This window comes from Mugil cephalus, chromosome 13 (genome assembly GCF_022458985.1).
Source record: "Mugil cephalus isolate CIBA_MC_2020 chromosome 13, CIBA_Mcephalus_1.1, whole genome shotgun sequence".
In the NCBI taxonomy this organism is placed as follows: domain Eukaryota; kingdom Metazoa; phylum Chordata; class Actinopteri; order Mugiliformes; family Mugilidae; genus Mugil; species Mugil cephalus.
Window position 1 is genome coordinate 5,399,564 of NC_061782.1, and position 19,195 is coordinate 5,418,758.

Here is a 19,195-nt window from a genome sequence, read left to right on the forward strand (position 1 = left end):
TGGTGCTCCGGCTGTCACGCCTCGCTGTACGCACACGCCTGCGCCGCGGGCGCACGCCCGGGCCTCTAGATGAAGGGAGGCCGGCGTCGGGCTTGTGGAACAAGCTCGCTAAGTGCCTCCTGCCTACATTAGCGAGGCACTTTGTCTTGTGTAAATACAGCGGCGTGTCACAGAGGCGAGGTGGGAAGAGTTGTGGAGGGCCCAGGCGCCAAACTCTCAGAGGTTCTCCGCCGCAGACCGAGTAATTTACTCGCGTTCGCGTGGCCGCGCCCGCACAACGTGCATTTCACAAGTGAAATCTGACTTTCTGACCCTTGTTTCTTCTTCTCCTCTCCGTTGCAGGTAGTACAGTCGCAGAAGCCTCACTTCTTGGCGGTGCACTGTCAAGAGGTGGGTGGGAAGAACTATGAGGCGTCCATGTCGCACGTGGACAGTTTTGTGAAGTGAGTATCGCGCTCTTAATTAATTATCCGCGACCTTAACAGTTTCCCCCGATGGTAGAACATCTGTTTAATGGCTTTTGGAGGGAGGCAGTTTTGTCTTAAACTGAGAGGACTGCTCCCCCCGCTGGTGGCATCGAGGATGTGCATCAGCAGCATAAAATTTATGGAGGATGTTAACTTTGTCGTGTTAGTTTAGAAGAACACCTGAACACCTTCTGATGTGTCCGTGCTGTTTCCCCCCTCCCTCAGAGAGCTGTTGTCCAGTCAGGCCATGAGGGAGTACAACAGAGCCCGCATCTACCTCGATGAGAACTACAAATCCCAGGAGCATTTCACGGTAAGCGCTGTTCGATGCGTCGACCCGGTCTGTGTGTTGGTTGTGAGCGAGTTCCTGGATCGGCTGTCCGGTTTAAAAGAAAAACACATTTGAAAACATGTAAAATAAACGTGTCGTACTATCTGGGAAACAGAAAGTAGAATTGTGTATCGGTTAGAAATGAGAAACTGGAAACAACTGGCTTCTAGGAAAAGCTCCTAGTTGTAGTCATCAGTGTTCTGACTGACCCACGATTCCTCTGAATTTTGTTGCTAACAAGGAAACATGGCATCATGGTGACGTGTTATCACTGCATGAGTCATGTCCTGACTACGGCCTTTAAACTCAGACACCTTCTGGCTGACATTTATGCCACTGTCCATGTCGGGGTCATTTGCAGGACGCAAGAAAAGCAGAAAATAATCTGAGGAAAGCATCAGAGAGAGTTTGATTTTAGTTTGATGTGAGCAGGTTTTATTGCAGGTGATTCTGAATGCAGATAAACCTGTGAATGTGTCTTTAATGGGATCCAGTTATTGTGTTTTTCAAACTTCCCGTTTTCCTTCTTCTAACTGCAGTTGAAGCAGACGTCCACAAGGTGGCAGTAGATGTCTGGAAATGAGTTGGTATTGTCTGAGGTTTTAAGTTTGAAGCTGCCTGGTTTGCGCCTTGCTTCATTATGTATCATCAGTACAGATTAGTGAGTCTGTATTTATTTATTTTATTTAACAAAAGTGTGTTTAAATCTATAAATGATCAGATATTCGTCCGATCAAATGGAAGATGCTGCTATCAAAATAAAAACATACATTAGATAAATAGAAACAAACCTCTATGAGTATAATCTCATGTTAAATCTGCTTTTCTTTTCATTTCTTTTCTTTTTTTTTGGAGTGAATTCCCACAAACTGCTGTTTCTCTTTGTGGCCTCTTGATGGAGCCAAACGCTCAGACCTGAAACCAGTAGCACAGGATCCTGAGGAGACGTGATTTTAAACGTAGTTTTATGTCCAGTACGCAACAAAGAGACAACAGGTACGCGAGACAATCATCTCCCCATTCCCAGGAGATTATTTTGGAAGACTTTTACAATCCCATATCGACACCCCCTCCTCCCCCCTCCTCCCTCCCCCCCGCTCCTCCAGTTCGTATGTGATCACTGAGTTGTGTCCGTCTCGGCTCCACCAATGTTTTCGGCATTATCACCACGCTACGCTGCACCTCCACAAACCCTCATAAATCACACCACCCACTGAGTCACATTTGCTCTTTTCAAAAAAATATTACAAACATTGGCCTTTCGAAAATATAATTATGTGCCATTTCACATAAGCGCTGGCAGTATCCCGGCATTACGAGCTGTTTATTTAATGGTGTTTGTCTATAGATTAACCTTTTTTTTTTTTGTTATGTTATGTTTTTTTCCATCAAACAGAGGTGGCGGTTTGCGCCCGTCTTTGTGAGTCAGTCAGTGGAAAGAGGAACATCTGATGTGCTTTCTATGATGTTGATATTGAAATCCTGGCAACAGTAAATATGAAGAGACTCTCCAGTCCGTCTCACACAGGGCTTGCCATTTAGCTTTGATGACATCACCCGTATTTGTTTTCTCAATCTTCGATTTTTATTATTTTTTTTCTTTCTTTCTTTCTGTCTTTCTTCCTCCCGCCCCTGTGCTCCGGGGATAATTGTTTGTTGTCTGCCCCCCGGCCTGTCAATTTTCACATCATGTAAGTGGGGACGTTTTTTCTGGGTGCAGAGTTTCCTCTTTGTGTTTTTTTTTTGCAGCCTGTGTGTGTGTGTGTGTGTGTGTGTGTGTGTTCTCGTGTTAAATGTCTTTATGCGCGACTCGACGTGTGAGTGTTTTGGATGAGATGTGTAATAATGTGGCGAGGCCTGTGAGATGTGTTTAAAGGCCAGTTTGATCTGCCGTCACGCGGCCGACGACACGAGACGATTGATTTATCGTCTCCCGATGGTCGATTTATCAAAACCTGATATAAAAAAATCACAAAAAAATTCTTATTTTATTTTAGCTACAAGACAAAAAGCAAAACTAAATTTAAGCAAATTAAGCAAAACTTAATTTACTATTAATGTATTTCTGCACATTATATCAATCAATAAATCAATCAGACTTTATTTGTAAAGCGCTTTTTATACAAAAAGTAGCACAAATAATTCCACCTGTGCCCCCCAACCTCTTCCCACCCCTCTCCTCCACCTCCTCCTCTAACACAGACACACACGACTTAAAAATGCATCATGTAGAAGCAAATAAAACGATATACGTCAGAACAGGAGCATGAACTGTGAGGAAACACCAGAGTCTGGATACAAATTACACCCTAACAACCCTAACAAATAGTTTATAGACCTAAGAGATACATAAATAAATAAAAATCAAACTTAAGGTCATAAAATAAGAACTATAAAATGCAAAATACTGAGACAATAAAAGAGAATAAATAAATTGTTAAAATTCAATTAAAAGCCTAAATAAAAAGGTAAGTTTTGAGCTTATCTTTAAAAAATATCAATATAAAAGGACATTATAGATTAATTTATTATTTAAATAATAAGTCAATAATAATGACTGTGATTAAATTTGAGGAAGTTAACAAAAAATGGCAGAATATATTTGCATTATTTCGAATAATCCACAAAAGTTATATATAAAATCTCCTTTGATGTTTCTTACGTACAAAAATAAAGCAACAAGTCGTTAACGAGTCCTCGTTTGAGGACGTTGAGACTTCATTGTTTGCAATTCAGTTTTATATTTTGTCACACATTTATATTTCTTTATAATATAAATAATGAAATAATCCCAGTGTCCACGTATGAGAACGTAGTTTTTTTTTTCAGAAACGACTGCTTCCTGTTCTAAGACGACGCTTCCTTTTTATAGTTTATCTAAGGTCGTACTGATTCCAAATACACCAAATAAAAGCTCAGGTCTCAGGAGGTTAAGATCGAACTAAATTCCTCAGTCAAACTCTCTGTTGTCTGATCTTTAGGACTTTATTTGTGTGAATTACTCGACTGTCTGAACCCGTATTAATGTCCTGAAGATAAGACGTAACTCCTCCATGTTAAATGTGAACGATGAGAAGTCCAGGCCGAGCCGGAGCTCCTCCTCTCCTCCTCCTCTCCTCCTCCTCTCCTCCTCTCCTCCTCTCCTCCTCTCCTCCTCTCCTCCTCCTCCTCCCAGAGGAAGGCAGCAGTAGATGGTGGGGAGGTGTGTGTGTGTGTGTGTGTGTGTGTGTGTGTGTGTGTGTGTGTGTGTGTGTGTGTGTTAGCTTGACTGACACGTTTCCCCCCCACGGCGGAGCCCGGGCCCGGTGCTTTACGGCCCCCGTTAAGGTATACAGCAGGTAAAATGTCAATTAGGAAGGCCCGCCCTGATAACTCAACTCCCAATCCACTTGTTCTTGGCCATTAATATTTATCGTGGGCCTGGCCCTGGAGCTGCAGCCCCCGTGTCATGTGGAGTGATGAGCGCTAACACACGGGCGCCCGGAAAACGCCTGCGAATGCACAAACACACACCTACACCACTGTCACACGGACTAATCAAGCTATCCACATACACAGACAGTGACACACACACACACACACACATATACAGCGCCGCCTCAGCCCTCAGTTGTTCCAGGGCATTTTAATGGGAAATTAAAGGCATCCCTCATGTCTGTGGTCTGCAGGACAGGAATGAGAGCAGCGGCGGAGGATAAATCAGACTCCACGGCTTGACAGGATACTGCTGTCTCCTTTTACCCCGCGGCTGTGTGTGCGTGTGTCTGTGTGTGTGTTTGTGTGTGTGGGTATGCATGCACATGTGTGGACGTCCTTTAAAAACATTTCCGGCGCTTTGTCCCGCGTCAATCTTTGTCACTTTGACGCTCAAAAGAAGCTGCTTCAGCTCCCGATGAAGCCTGAGCTCCCAGGTGCTTCCAGGTCAGGTTCGCAGTGAGCGAACGCGCCGCGTCGTTCACCGTCGGAGAGCTGCAACCGTCACGCCGCATGTGATCAGTCGGTAATTCGGTTTATTGCATTAGCATGAAATAAGATGGACTTCGCGTCTTGACAGCGCAGAATTTGTGTCTTCCCAAAGCAAACCCAGATTCTTATCGAGGACAGGACGTCGGATCCCACGGAATCTATTTCCATCTAAATTGCCTGGAAGGAGAAATAAATAACAAACGGGGAAACAAAGCTTTACTTTGTTTGATTGGACAGTTTTATCGCTATTATTATTATTAGGAAAATATTAGATTTATTTTAAAACCTACTGGCAGCATTTCTGTTCTTTTTCTGCCAGTTTTATTTTTTATTTTTTTCAGGTATAATCGTATCATCTGATATTTGTGGATGTTTCATTAATATGTATTATTAATCCACACGGGATGAGCCGAGGGTTTGATATTAAATAAATACACCGATCAGGCATAACATTACGACCACCTTCCTGACATCGTGTACGTCTCTGGACGTGGGCCTTCTGAGAGCGTCCTGTGGTGTCTGGGAACAGGATGTTGTTAGTGTCGGGGGGCGTTTGAGGGGAATGGTTGGAGTGTCATAGCTATTGGGTGGGTGGGGGGGTGTCTGGCCTGGTCTGATCTAGGTGGGGCCTACACGTCTAAGTACCATCCGCTCGAATTAATACCAGGTCCAAAAATTTCCCAGCAGAACACTGAATTGTCTCAAAATGGTTTAAACGTTATATGCTTCTCCTCTCAGTGGTTTTAATGTTGTGGCAGGTCCGTGTAGGTTGCAGGTGTGAGATCAGTGACTCAGAAAACGAACACATTAGAAAAGAAGCTCCAGGTAGTCGCTGATGCTGGAATAAATGCAGGTAAATAAAAGGTTGTTGATAAATCATACGTCTTTAATAACGCCCACAATGATCATGAGTCTATAAAAAAAAAAGACACAGAATCCGCCCCCCCTCCCTTCCTCCCTCCTTAAATCCTCTTTATGTAAATACTAACAACTACATCAACAGTTTCCTGCCTAAGTTGTGTAGTCAGTAGCTGCCAGCGGCTCGGCCTCGCTCCGCTCCAGAGGTGAGTCCTTAATTCTTTTCCAGGCAGCGAAGGGCTGTAATACGATCATCAGCGCTGCTCCGCTCGGCCAGGAATTTATGAACACTTAGTGTCCCTCTGTGCTGACAGGACTTCACCGTCAGTGTGTTTACGGGATGGCCTGGAAATACGTGTTGTGTGTTTATCACCCCATGCTCTGCTCCCTTTTTTATTTTTTTATTTTCATATATATATATATATATATGATGAAACAAGAACCAGGTGCATGTAGAGATTATATACTTTGCAGGGAAAGTGGGGCTCTGTTGGTTTTACGTGCAGAGGTTAACTAGCAGCAGCCCTCCTCCTCCTCCTCCTCCTCCTCCTCCTCCTCCTCCTCCGTGTTTAAAAAGGCCGCAGCAGGCACATAAGCAGCTTAAAATATTGCAAACTAAATCTAAGAGCTCTTATTTCAATATGGTGAGAAGCGCGGCACCTACTGAGGCCACTTGAATGGAGTAGATGTCAGCCCCCGGTTATATCGCCGGGGCCATAACTCTCGTTCGGCCATCACTCACAGTCCGGGGGCCAGACGTAAGTGCATACAGTGACAAAGCCAAATAAACATATACGCAAGCGTGCACATACAAATATATATATACAACACACACACTCTCTGGACATGTGTTGAGCGACAATCAATGAATCTGCCATCAGGCGTTGAGTTACGAGGCGAAGAGAGTGGGCATTCCCTCTGTGAAAATATTTTGACTGAAAATGTAGATATAATTAATGGATTGTGTAAAGAGGTGGAGGAATTGATGGTTTTATTACAAGGCCGGGGCCAACGGAGCCTTTACCCTCCTGGATGATCACCAAGCATCACACACAGCACTCTGTGGTGTGTTGGGACGGGATTTGTCCCCCCCGTCCCCTCCCCTCCCCTCCACCCGTCCCTCCATCCGAGGGAGAAGGGGGGTGGTTAATGAGTTGTGTTGGAGGTGGACGCGTCGCTGTCCTGTGGTGGAGGGCTGGGATGCCGCGGCGCCTCCTGCCTCCCGATAATGATGTGGTACCAGCGCGAGGCGGTACCCTGAGTGTACCTCGCCTCCGTCCATTATGATGTGCGGCCCCCCAGCCACAGAGGGGGCAGAGTGAAGGTGAGCCTGTCATATCGATCTTTTTAGTGCTAAAATATGAGCCACTTTACTCTGCTCCCCGGCGCGGTGATGTGAAAAATAATAACTCGGACCCAAATTAAAAATATTGATCGCTCAGGAGGTGTTGAGAGCAAATAAACACCCTCTGAAGGATTTTTATCCCCCGCGCCTCCCCCTTCCCCTTCCCCACCACCACCACCACCACTCCCCTCCGTTCCACTCCTCACCCTCCTCCCTCCTCCTGGTCCGGGTCATGGATAAGAGGCTAGCTAAACTGTAAAAAAAAAAAAAGAACCCAGCCATCTTGTTGCTCGGGCGGCTTCGTAATACTCCCGGACTCTTCGCGCTCTTTATTGTTCCCAGACACAAATCAACAAGCGAGCATGTTTTCAGATACTCCCTAACACTGATTGATTGGGTTTTGACTCCCTAATCTGGCATTAGCCGGGCCTCTATTCAGGTACCCACCTTCCTCTCCTCTCCCCCTTCCCTCCCTCCCTCCTAACAAGTCATAATTTTTTTGCACATCCGAGCTTTGACTTTTTTATTCCCTCCCGCCGTAACGGATGAGCTGACACGGGGCCATCAAACGGGTGGGAAAACAATTGCCACAAGGTTAATTTTATTGCCTGCTCCATGCATTTGTGAGCAGGCGGGAGGTGTCCTCTGCCCGGGTCCTGATGAATGGCTGCGCCGAGCGGGCAGGAATGAAAATGAGAGGCGAAGAGGCCAGAAGCAGGGAGGGGTGGAGGGGTGAAGGGGGGTTTGACTTGGAGTACCCGTCGCTCCCACCTGAAATTGAAATTTTTCTGACGTGCTTAAAATTGGTATTCTGATATATATATAAGAGAGGCAATGTTCCATTTAGTTTGATGGCGACGGCCGCCGTGTGTCCCAGTCAATTGCGTTTTACGACGCCCACTCCGCCTCGTACAATCCGAAAGGAGGTTAATATGCGCGCGCCCTAAATGGCGGATGTCAGATTGTCCAGAGTGCGTCGGAAAATAAACTACTTAGTGTGTCTAAACGCTGTCGTAAGACTTGGCCGTCCCGGCTGCGGCGCTATTGATTGTCCACAAGGACGTTTGCTGTGTTTTTTTTTGGGGGGGCCAAAGCGGCATGAATAGACATTTGATGGAGCGTGGAGAGCGGGGCTGGACCAGTATCTACATCTCAGTGCTGTGTCAGTGGGGATGAGAGCCAGGGCGTAAGGGAGAGTCACATGCTGCCTGTTGACATCAGTGAGAGGGAGCGGGGCCGGAGCTGGCGATATCTCCTCTTCCCCACTTGAGCCGGGTCCTCTCGCTGAAAGCTCACTTCTGTCTGCTGGCTTCAGGCCCTCACTCTGTGTGTGTGTGTGTGTGTGTTTACCCCATGCTCACACGTGCATGTGTGTTGCCGATATAGGGGCCGTCTCCATGCGACACTTCGTCCATACGTATCGATTCCTCCCCGGCTATAGTTGCTTCATTTGCATGGCCCAGCTGACCCGGGCAGTCGGTGGCCATTATCTTCCCATTAGCTAATCTCTCAGCTTTGATTTCCATAATCCTCTGTCTATTGAGAGCCCTCACAGCTCTCACAAGCCCCACTCTCCAAGGAGAAAAAAAAAAGAAAAAAAAAAAGACCCCCACCACACACTTCACTCCTCAAAAGTCTGCACGGTGACATGCATCATACACTCAAGCGTGCATCTGCATATTCAGCTCTCACTGCAGTGATGCTCTAATAGGCTGTGGCGTTGAGTTATATTGATATTTATTGACAGCAGTGAAATAATCACAATTAACCCTAAAAGTAAAAGGTTGCTTATGTTCTACAACCTTCTTTTAAAGTGTTTAATTATTTTATGTTATTCTGTAGCTGCTCAATGTTGAGCTATTATAAGTGCTTTGTTTCCTTTAGACTTGTCCAACTGGTATTTGCATCGTATTTTACAATATTTTTTTCAAGTCATTTGCATCTATAGTTTGATTGGTATATTTTTATTTTATTTTGTTTTTACTGTTTTATTTCATTTTTTCAACTATTTTAAACATATTTTATTTTTAATAGTCATTTTAGAGTGATTTTTTAAATTTGTTTTATCTTTTATATCTATAGCACACATTTAAAAACAACCTCACTTCACCAAACTGTTGCACAAACAATACAAATATAAATAAATCAACAATTCCTAATAAATATACAACTATTTCATTTAGCGATTAATCTCTGGATTATTTATTAGTCGATTAATCGATTTATCGATCGATTCTTTTTTCAACTATAATGTATCAACTAGTTGCTGAGTAGTTGATTAATCTTTAACTACTAAAATATAACCAAACTTGTCCCAATACATTTAATTCAAAATATATCATGACATCTATTTCACAGCAAGCGTCCAGATGCAAACGGTTGTAAAAGCCGACGCTTTTGCTGGCTAGCAACCAACTGGACGCAGTGATGCCGATGAGCTATCTGCAATTTGGCCGGCACCCTCACCTGCACATATCCATCCCTGCAGCGTCCACCGCCCTCCTCCTAAAAGAAACGTCCAGTGCGCCGGGCCAAATTTACCTTAATCACCCTCGGCGGAGTTCTCAGAGAGCGATGGCTTCCCATTGATCAAGGAGAGGACCTACCACCTACCACCCGCACTCCGCCCTTGACGGCCCTCCCGTCCACAAACGAGCTGATAATTAATAAGGGCTGGCTCCGCTAACACCAGTCAACAAGACAGCATGATGGATCGGACGGATCGGACGCAGACCAATACGTTGCCAAGCTTTTCCCCGGCCCTGCGCGAGGCCCCCGAGGCCTCCTTTAGCCTCCGCCATCAGGCATGCACAGTAGCACCCACTCTGCTAATTAAATGCCTACAGGTTGCCCTTGTTTTTCAGTGGGGATGCTCTCTATCTGTTCGCTATTGGCATGTAGTTAATAATTCATCAAACTGCGTCGCTGAGGACGGGGCTTAGCATTTGCCAACTTTGCGACGAACTTGGTTAGACCTCGGAGGTTTAACAATTCGCGTGTCGTGTTCTGATGGTCGATTAAATCTTTTCTGTTTGTTTGTCCCTTTTTAAATGGACCCAGAGTCTAATTAATAAAAATATATCTTTTCTAAACCCTCACCTACAGCCCAAATGCCGATCATTTAGAACAAAATGGCGGTGCAAAGTAATAATTATTCATCTGAAGCAGTCACACTGCCGTGGGACATTTGCAGAGGATCCCGACAAATAATAACCCGCAGCTTCAGGCAATTTCCTCCAACTGTGGTGGTTCAGTCACGACCAAACATAGCTCTTGTGACGGCCGACACGGTCTCAGCCCCTGACTGACGCGTCCGTGGCCGATCCGCACCCCTTCGTGCCAAAGGCTCCTTTTTAATCACTACACTTCCTCTTGTTTTGTCAACACATGACTTGTTAGCCCCGTCTAATTGTGAGATATGGGCATTTTCTGCAGAAGGAAATTCTGTTAGCGTCTTCATTAGACTTGTTACACGGTTTGGACCGTGTCCTCGCCAGGTCACAGTTTGACAGTTTTGGTCGTCGGCGGTTAGAAAACACATCGAACGTAGTTCGGATATAGAAAAGGGGTAAAAGAGCGGACGGGGACGATTTTTAATGACGTAAGGTTTGAGCTCAACAAGGCGACATTTGCAGCAGGAAGTGTGGTGGTTGTCGGTGGGGGGGGTTGGGGGAGTTTAAGGGGGGGGGGGCTGGTGTGCACCCTAACCGGTGTGATTGGGTGTAATTGGCGAATCTGGTCTAAGAGGAGTGGAAGGTCGGCGGCTGCGGGCTGTGAGCCTGTCATAATAACAACCAACAATGTGATCATTTCATTTCCTTTTCACTTACACATCACCTCGCTTCACATGAGGCAGCACACGCACACACACACGCACACACATGCACACACAAACACATGGGGACAAGGTTAACATTGGGTCCCATTTATTTCACTCCACCAATGACTCTAAATAGCCTTTCAAAAGCAGAGTGAGGAGGGAGACAAAAATAATCAAATCACACAATTACTGCTCGGCTTCATTCTATAGTTAAGTGCATTTTTATTGTGTAACGTTTTTTCTGTACCCCCCCCGCCGTGCACCCTCTTCCACCCGCTCTATTCCTCCTGCCTGCCGCGGCAAGCGTTCTCTCCCTGCCACTTCTCATCTAATATGGCCATAATTGGGTTTGGTCGCACAAATCTGATTTCAGCAATTGGGTTATCCTCTTCTGAAATTGGAGAGGTCTCCGGGCCGGCATGGGTGGAGAGTTAATCTGCTTTTGTTAAGCCCTCCTTTTGGTGGCTGCGGCGGCAACATTGAGCTGTGCCAGTTAAGGCGCTTTACCTGTCACTGTGGACATGGTTCACATTCACACAGCCTACCCCCCCCCCACCAAAAATAAGAAAAACCTAAAAAAAAAAAAAAAAAAAAAACTCTCCCCTCACCCACACACATCACACACATCCCTCCACCCTCTGCAAATAATGACATTTGAATCGAGCATTAACAGGCTTAATTACTTTAAAATTGTCATTTTAATTTACACTGATATAGTATTGATCACACAAGCAGAGATTAAGGCCCTCAGTGGAGCGGTTGATGTGGAATTAAACAGGGCCGGGTCCTCCTGGGGCCCGCCTGGCCTGTCCTGCTGCAGCCAGAAGAGGAATGACATCCTCCCCCTAATGAACTGGCAGCATGCACAGACATGAATTTCAGGCCCCGCTGGAGAAGGAGGGAAATAATGGGGTTTGGGGAGCCATGGCGGGTTATTCATTCACTGCCATGCACCAATTCTCCTGTGATTCATCCCCTGGCCCCCCAGACCCCCACTGCATGTTTGCCTGGCACATTCAGCCCACCTGACCTTTCTCCTGCCTAAGTGTATATGTATTTATATATATATGTGTAGCCCTCCCTCCTTGGGGATCACCTCGCCCCCATACCAGGTATCATGTACAGAAGGAGGGAGGAGCTGGACGTTAGGGTGGAAGAAGGAGCAGAGCCCCCCCCCCCTCGCCCATCCGTTGGTGGCGCTCCGTGATTCTCGCTCTCATCCCGGCTCGTCGGCATGTCTGAAGAAGACGACGACGCTTTCCCGGGGAATTGATCTCCTCGCTTGAGCCCGTTGTCACGCGCAGCTGGTTAATACCGGCGACTCGGGGCGGGCGGTGGGGATTGGGGGGGGGGGGGGGGGGGGGAAATCGAGCAATTTTTCCCCAGTTTGAAGAAAGCCAGCGAGTCCTGTGGGTAAGCACTGTGTTGTGGAGTAATTAAAGCAGTAGGAACAACCTCTTGACACCTGTCTCCGATGAACACGCTCAAACAATCACATGTCGCACAAAGTGCCTTTAATGACCGGCTCTGAGACGCCTGATGAGAATGGAACCGGAGCTGTGAGCGGACGCAGGATGGAAGAGTATTTCAGTGCATTAGCTTCACTTCACATTATTAGTTATCTCCGAGAAAATTGAAAATGAAATCTCGATGCTTTCTCTTTCTTCAATATTAGTTTAACTTAGTGAGACAATGGTTGCTCATATGAAGATTAAGAAATTTCCCCTTTTTTTTTTTTTGGTGAGGAATTGAAGATGCACTCTTGTCATTGTACATAAAATTCATTTTAAAATGGGGGACATTTCAGTGATTGTTTTACTGATTAAAGCTTCTGGTTGGATTCCCTGCTCCATTTTGATCAAGCATTACACCGATCAGCCACAACATTAGAACCACTGACAGGACAAGTCAGGACAAGTGACAGTTCAGTGTTCTACTGGGGAACTTTTGGACCTGGGATTCATTCATGTGGATGTTACTTAGACATGTAGCACCCACCTAGACCAGAACAGACACCCCCCACCCCATAGCAATGACACTCATTGATGGAGTGATAATCACCAGCAGGAAACACACACACAAAGATGTTAGAAACAACTCAAAAAAACATGAAGAACAGCAGAAGGTGTCGACCTGGCCTCCAAATTCACTAGATCTCTGATGAGTTGCAGCTGTTTTGGAGGCACAAAGGAGACCTACACAACATTAGGAAGGTGGTCATAATGTTATGCCTGATCGGTGTATATCACAATAGTCCTATGTTGTTGCAGACGTACTTAGTTCAGCCCATATTTTAGGTGTAGCATTGATTTATGGGAACGCGTTGACATTGAGGGTGTGTGGCAAAGTCGAAACTGAACAGTTCTCGCCCTTGAGCCGGTTGACTACTATTATTGTCTAAAACACCCTAAAGGTCCCGGTGCAGATTGAAAACGGGGTGGGCGGGTAGGGGTATGGGGGGGGGGCCCTGTTTGTGAGGTCCAAAACTGATTGCATTATCTACACCTGGATGTCGCCGGGTGGAAGCCATCTTGACGATGAAGCCTAAACAAAACGTCGTCGTCTTCTGTGTCTCGGCTGGCAGCTCCCCGCGACGGACATCAAGATGTCTCCAATACGCATAATGGACTTGGCAAGTTCCTGAGGTTGCTGCCGGGCTTGGGCCTTCTTCTCCACTCCGTCATCCAATCACCTTATTCTAATGCTATTGCATTGTTTAGTCAACCAGCCGTCCATTTACATCAACCCATAACCACGGCGCCACACCACAGGAGCACTTAATAGAATTAGCAGGTATTGTGCAGCACATTTTAAACACATAGGCCATTTTAAAACACACACACTCAGTCATTCCACCTCCCCCCCCCCCCCCTCAGGCTCATGATCCCCCTGTTTGCTGTCAGAGTAATGGCATCACAAGCTCTACATGCAGCGCCTGCCTCTCCGCCTTAACTGTCATAACTCTACACTCACCGACCCACCGTGGACAGTTTACTCAGATCTTTAAATGTGCGGCCAATATTGTTGTCATGTTTAGGTTATGTACTACATATTAATAGCTCATAAAGCACATTTGTTGCATTATTAAATCATTTTTCACTTGCTCCTCATTAGGAAATAGGAAGCCCAAGCTCTCGGCTTAAACAGCCGGTTAATTATAGAGCTCATAACTTCCTAATCTGATTTTGGGGAATGTTTGAGAGTCTGTTCGGCTAGCCAGCGTATAAATAGACAAACAAAAATGAAACAGCCACATGGCTTGGAATTTGCAGTCATATGCCCACTTTTGCCCTTGACTGAATACATTATATTCCCTTGCAAAACCCTCAACACTCCAGTGCCATCTTTTCAAACAAATTGCTCTCATATGCTTCCTCCTTGTGATTAACAGGGAACAATTTCACATCAAATAACTCCAAATTTGTCTGAAGACCTCCTTCTCTAATTATATTAAACGGGGCATGTGTAAGTTTATTTGGAATGACTCATCCTCGGGGTCAGGGAAATGAGCAATCCCTTTGTCCCCCCATCCACCACCCTCCGTTAAACTATTACCTATAAAAACAGCCGTGCACTCTCAGTCAGAGGGTGTGTCCTGCTGGGTGCAATAACGAGGGCCTTTCTCCTTGTCTCATTCCTTTGCCGATTGATTTTTGCAAGGAAAATTAATGCAGTCGCTTCGAGGATCTGGAGGTCAGAGGTAGACGGGCTCCACCAGATGAGGGGCGGTGCTGGGCGAGCGCAAAGGCAACAAACAGCGGCGGGGATTACTAGACTCTGTCTGATGAAACTTACCGTGCGTTTGTTCGAGGGCGGAGCTCTCAGTCGCTTATGATGAATTGTCTCCGCACTGTTTTATGCACACACCAAAATGCATCTCCTATGATTGACCGAGCAAATAAATAGACCCGCGTATCGACTGCACTCGCTCATGGGGGTCACGCTTTTGTTGGCCTTGCTTTAGATTGTACGTGATTGTTTTCGTCATCTTTAACACCACAAATTTACCATTTGCACAAGATTTTTAAAAATTTTAAACCAACCGTCCGCTTCCTTGGATCAACAGAAACCTTTTACTTCTTCTAACACTTCATACTCGCATCCCTTGAGACGCTTTCTGTTACGTTTTCCCACAACTCGCACCAGGAGGACCGGTCCAAACCTCCATCTGACCCCCGGTAGAGTGATGTCTCATAAAGGTATAAAGCAAAGCATAACCATATTTCGGTGAATAATGTTTCCCAAGTTGGAACCAATCTAACACAAAGGGTGCCCCAGTCAGAAGGGTCCATGCACAAGTTCAAGCCACAATGGCACCCTGTGTGCACCATGCTGTAGCTAATTACCCACTCATTAAAGAGCCCTCTAATTAGATTGGATGTTATTCTCTTTCGGGTAAATTCAAGCTCTTAATTTTAACAGCCTAATTACATTTCTGAAAAAAAAGGGGGGAAAAAAGCACTTTTCAAAGCAGTTGTTGGCCCAATGGAAATGAAGCATTTTTCGGAAAGCTGAATCTTCTCCTCTGTGTTCAGCCGGTCTGGAGATTTGAGGGCTAAATGTGTAGCTCAGAGACATGTAGGAGGAAAGTGTATAGATGGTTGAATAGCCTTAAAACCTGCCCATTTGTTCATCTGTGACCAATGCTGATACTCCGTGGTGGCTGGTGGTAAAAAAAAATGGGTGGGAGAGCTTACAAATGCATAATACAGACTAAATAGTTAACACGGCAGCAAAGGAAACATCACCTACATCATCTAGTTTTTTTGTGCTCAGTGGTTCTCATCTGGTCTGGTGCTGTGTTTTCGGGTTTTTTGAGTTGTTACTGAGCTGCATCCTGCTGGGGATGGCTGCTGTCATCAAGGAGTGTCATTGCTATGGAGTGGTCTGGTCTGGGTGGGTGCTACATATCTAAGAAACGTCCACATGAATGAATCCCAGGTCCAAACGTTTCCCAGCAGAACAGTGAATTGTCACAAGACGGTCGATGTTATTCACTTCTCCTGGCTGTCAGTGGTTTTAATGTTGTGGCTGATCGGTGTATACCATAGGTCTTCGACCTATCGCTGCTCAGCCAATCAGGAAGCCACGTATTACATGCTGACTGTGGATTGACAAATATATAAAGCAGTTGAACAGCCACTCTACTGTTGCACATACATTGACCCTGTGTATTATTTTTACAGTTTATTATTTAATACAAAATGACATTAATTATGTATATTTATATATAGCACTAGGTCGAGTTTAATATAGAACACATATAATAGGTAGGTGGAGGGTCCCTTCTTAATCTCTCCATCAGTTTCAGGGTCGTTGGTTGGTGTTGGTGTATATACTACAATATATATAGCACTAGAAAAAAAACACTATAATATACAACTAAATGTTTGTACGTTCAAAAATATGATCAATTCCGAGTTCAAACTTCACTTCACAGTTCCCACAGATTCACATAGAGTCCATATCCATGCGAGTCATGTCTGGCGCCGACTCGGATCTGTTCTCTGATGCGACAGATGCACTGTACGCTGCGTTTTGTCCTCTGCTTCCACGTGACCCGACGGTAAACAATACAGTACCACCTGGTCGTCCGTGTAGCCCTCAAAAGTGGGGGGCGGCCTGGGAGACTCGCGGCGGACCTGCGCGGGCCCCCACCCAACACCCACCCACCCACCCCACCAACTCCAAATCCTCTTTTCTTCTCACATTTCTGTGGGTGTGATATTTACAGGAGAGCAGACGTGGGCTTGCTGCCACTCTTGCCCCTGGCACGGCACCTCGGCTCCCTCCGCATCTTAAAGCCGTGCTTTAAGAGGGGCCACGGGAGAGGCCGGATGCTGCGATTGTACGGATAAAAAAGAAACATCTGCGTAAGAAAAGTCCTCTTTTTTATTTATTATTATAATAATACAATAAGAGGGAAAAAAAGCCCATGACATAATTTCTTGTTATCTAAGAAGCTGAGGCTGCATTTACATTCGCTTTTCATGCGGCGTCTATGTGCTCTTAGGGGCGATGCACTGGAGTATAACTAAGCTAGCATGGAGGATATCCAACCATTTAAATCAAGCCTCTGGGAATTTTACATAACACATCATTGGAGAGCATTGGTTTTTACATAAAGACAAAGAAGGCCACAAAGAGCCACCGGACGGGCGTCTTAGCCTGAGACGAGCCGCTGCGTTGTGTTTTTTCGCAGACTCCTCTAAAGCTTCACGGTCCTGTGGTCACTGTTGTGCTCCGAGAACGCCTCTGCTCATACCCAGACAGCACACAGACAGAAAGCTGCTTATTTTTTTTACACATCCCCGGCGGGAGAAAAATGATTTTTCTGAACCCTCAAATCTGAACCCTCTCCTCTGATAGGGGCGACTGCTCGGCCCCCCGGCTTCAGCGGACGTCCTCAGAGCCTCCAGCGCCAGAGGATATACTGTAGGGCTCCATTGATTGTCCCTGTGCTCTGGAAGCTGTCATATTTTATAGATGTTTCATGGGATGGCTCATGATCTAGACGATGTCGCCCTCATTTGGAAAGAATTGTGTTTGTACTAAGGGGGGAGGAAGGGCTCTTGATGCAGAGGAATGGGGGCCCTGCTGATAACTTCCACTCACAAGTGACAAAGTAATGCCACTAAAATGCAGCAAACTAATATATTTCATTATGGGACCGTGCGATAGAGCTGTATCTCATTGGGCAGCCAAGGATGCCACTTTGTCATTCCAAGGCCACGCGAGCGAGCCACAGGCCGGTGTCGGGACGGGGCCAGATTCAGACCCCGGCGACAGGACAGAGGCTGACTGATTACTTTTTCCAGCTGACGTCCCAGCTCTGACAGCTCCAGCCCGGCGTCCTCAGGGAGAGTCGAGTTTGCTCTGCGCTGATTATTTGACATCGGAGAGAAGTTGCGTGTGCCCTACGTTTTTGACATATGTGTCCTCGCATGTGCTCCTCTCCTCCTCTGCGAGGGCTGTAAAAACGACCGAGTAAACACGTTCAATCAGCGTAAGAAAAACTTTCCAAACTTCTCCCCCTCCTTCTTCATCCGACTCTGGTGATCAGTAAAAAATGATATTGCATCCAGTCTCCCCCTACAGCCTGCATGATCCTAATTTAATCAACCCTTCCACAAATGAGGCCACATGAATAGGCACAATATTAAATCAGATAAGAATATAGATTGATGAACAGCCCATGACAACATTAGCAGCCCCTTCAAAATGCATGGATGGAAAAAAAAAAAGAAAAATCAATGAGCTCAAAGACCTGTCATTTGCATGGGCCTCTTCCCCTAATGGGAATACTTTTTATAGACGTGGAATTACAAGTTGAAATATTCTTTTTGATTATTGGACATCCATAGCCAAATATGATTTACATTAATGAGCATAAGTATATTAAAGGCATTGTATCCCCCGGCATCCGAAACAATTGAATAATGGCTCTGGCAACCAAGCGGCAGTGCCCTGAGAAAATAGAGAGGAGCTAATGTCACTTTAATTACTAATGGATATCTCAATTGCTCAGACTTTGATTTTTTTTCTTCTTTCTTTAGGAACAATTTAATAAGGCAAATATTCATCATCTTCATATCCCCCTTTTAAAATAACGATGTTGTCGAGGCCCCGCAGCGCACTTATTTAAAGAAAGTGGCCGTTTACCATGCTGGCCCCTAAGATCAACGGTTTATTTGAAGATTGCTTTCAAAAGATTATTTTCTGGTGAAGAAAGAATGGCAGTCTTTTCATGTCCAATTGCCGACGTCCGATACACTTAAAGTAAAGAATCCGACCTTGTTAACAGGGACAGACGTTTTAAAACGTCCCTTAAAGCCGTCCCACGTATCGGTCCTCGCTGTTTGTCAGTGAAAGAACGATGCATCCTGTTTCAGAGGGAGTCGCGCTCGCGTTTTGATTAAATTGCGCTCTGCAGTGTTCTGACCTGAGCTTTATTAAAGTTATGAAGTTACAGAACAAGCTTATCGTAGCATTATGTAAATGATGGGGTTGGGTGACCTTAGAAGTGCCCTGCTTGCTTTACTTAACTGCTCTGGTCGAGAGGATTGCTTTTCCATAAAGCTGGAGGACTTATAGGAGATGGACTGTAAACAGGACGGTTAAAAAAAGGAAAAAGAAACAGAAGCACAGCCCGGGACATCCTGGTAGGGCTGCAGCCATCGATTATTTTATCAGTTCACCAATATGTTGATTAATTTTTGGATTAGTCAGTTTCGGCTATTTTTGAAAAACATTATCAGTCAGTCGATTATTTTCTGAGTAGCCTGCTAATCCATGCTTTATCTCTAAACATGAATTCTATGAATCAACGATCGTGTTTGTAACAAAAGCTAAGATCAGTTCTATCTAGGGTTGGATATGGCTGCTGATTTACGATTCAGTTACATTCA

General features: G+C 45.5%; 1 protein-coding gene across 3 annotated transcripts in view; it reads left to right on the top strand.

Annotated features, from left to right (window-relative positions):
- LOC125018566 (inositol polyphosphate-5-phosphatase A) overlaps window positions 1-19,195 on the top strand; it is a 138,870-nt gene that overhangs the window by 51,668 nt on the left and 68,007 nt on the right. For all 3 annotated transcript variants that reach the window (XM_047602573.1, XM_047602574.1, XM_047602575.1), the window contains exons 3-4: window positions 343-443; window positions 693-780. In XM_047602573.1, coding sequence (XP_047458529.1) covers window positions 343-443; window positions 693-780 — 189 coding nt within the window. The remainder of the gene's footprint in view (window positions 1-342; window positions 444-692; window positions 781-19,195) is intronic.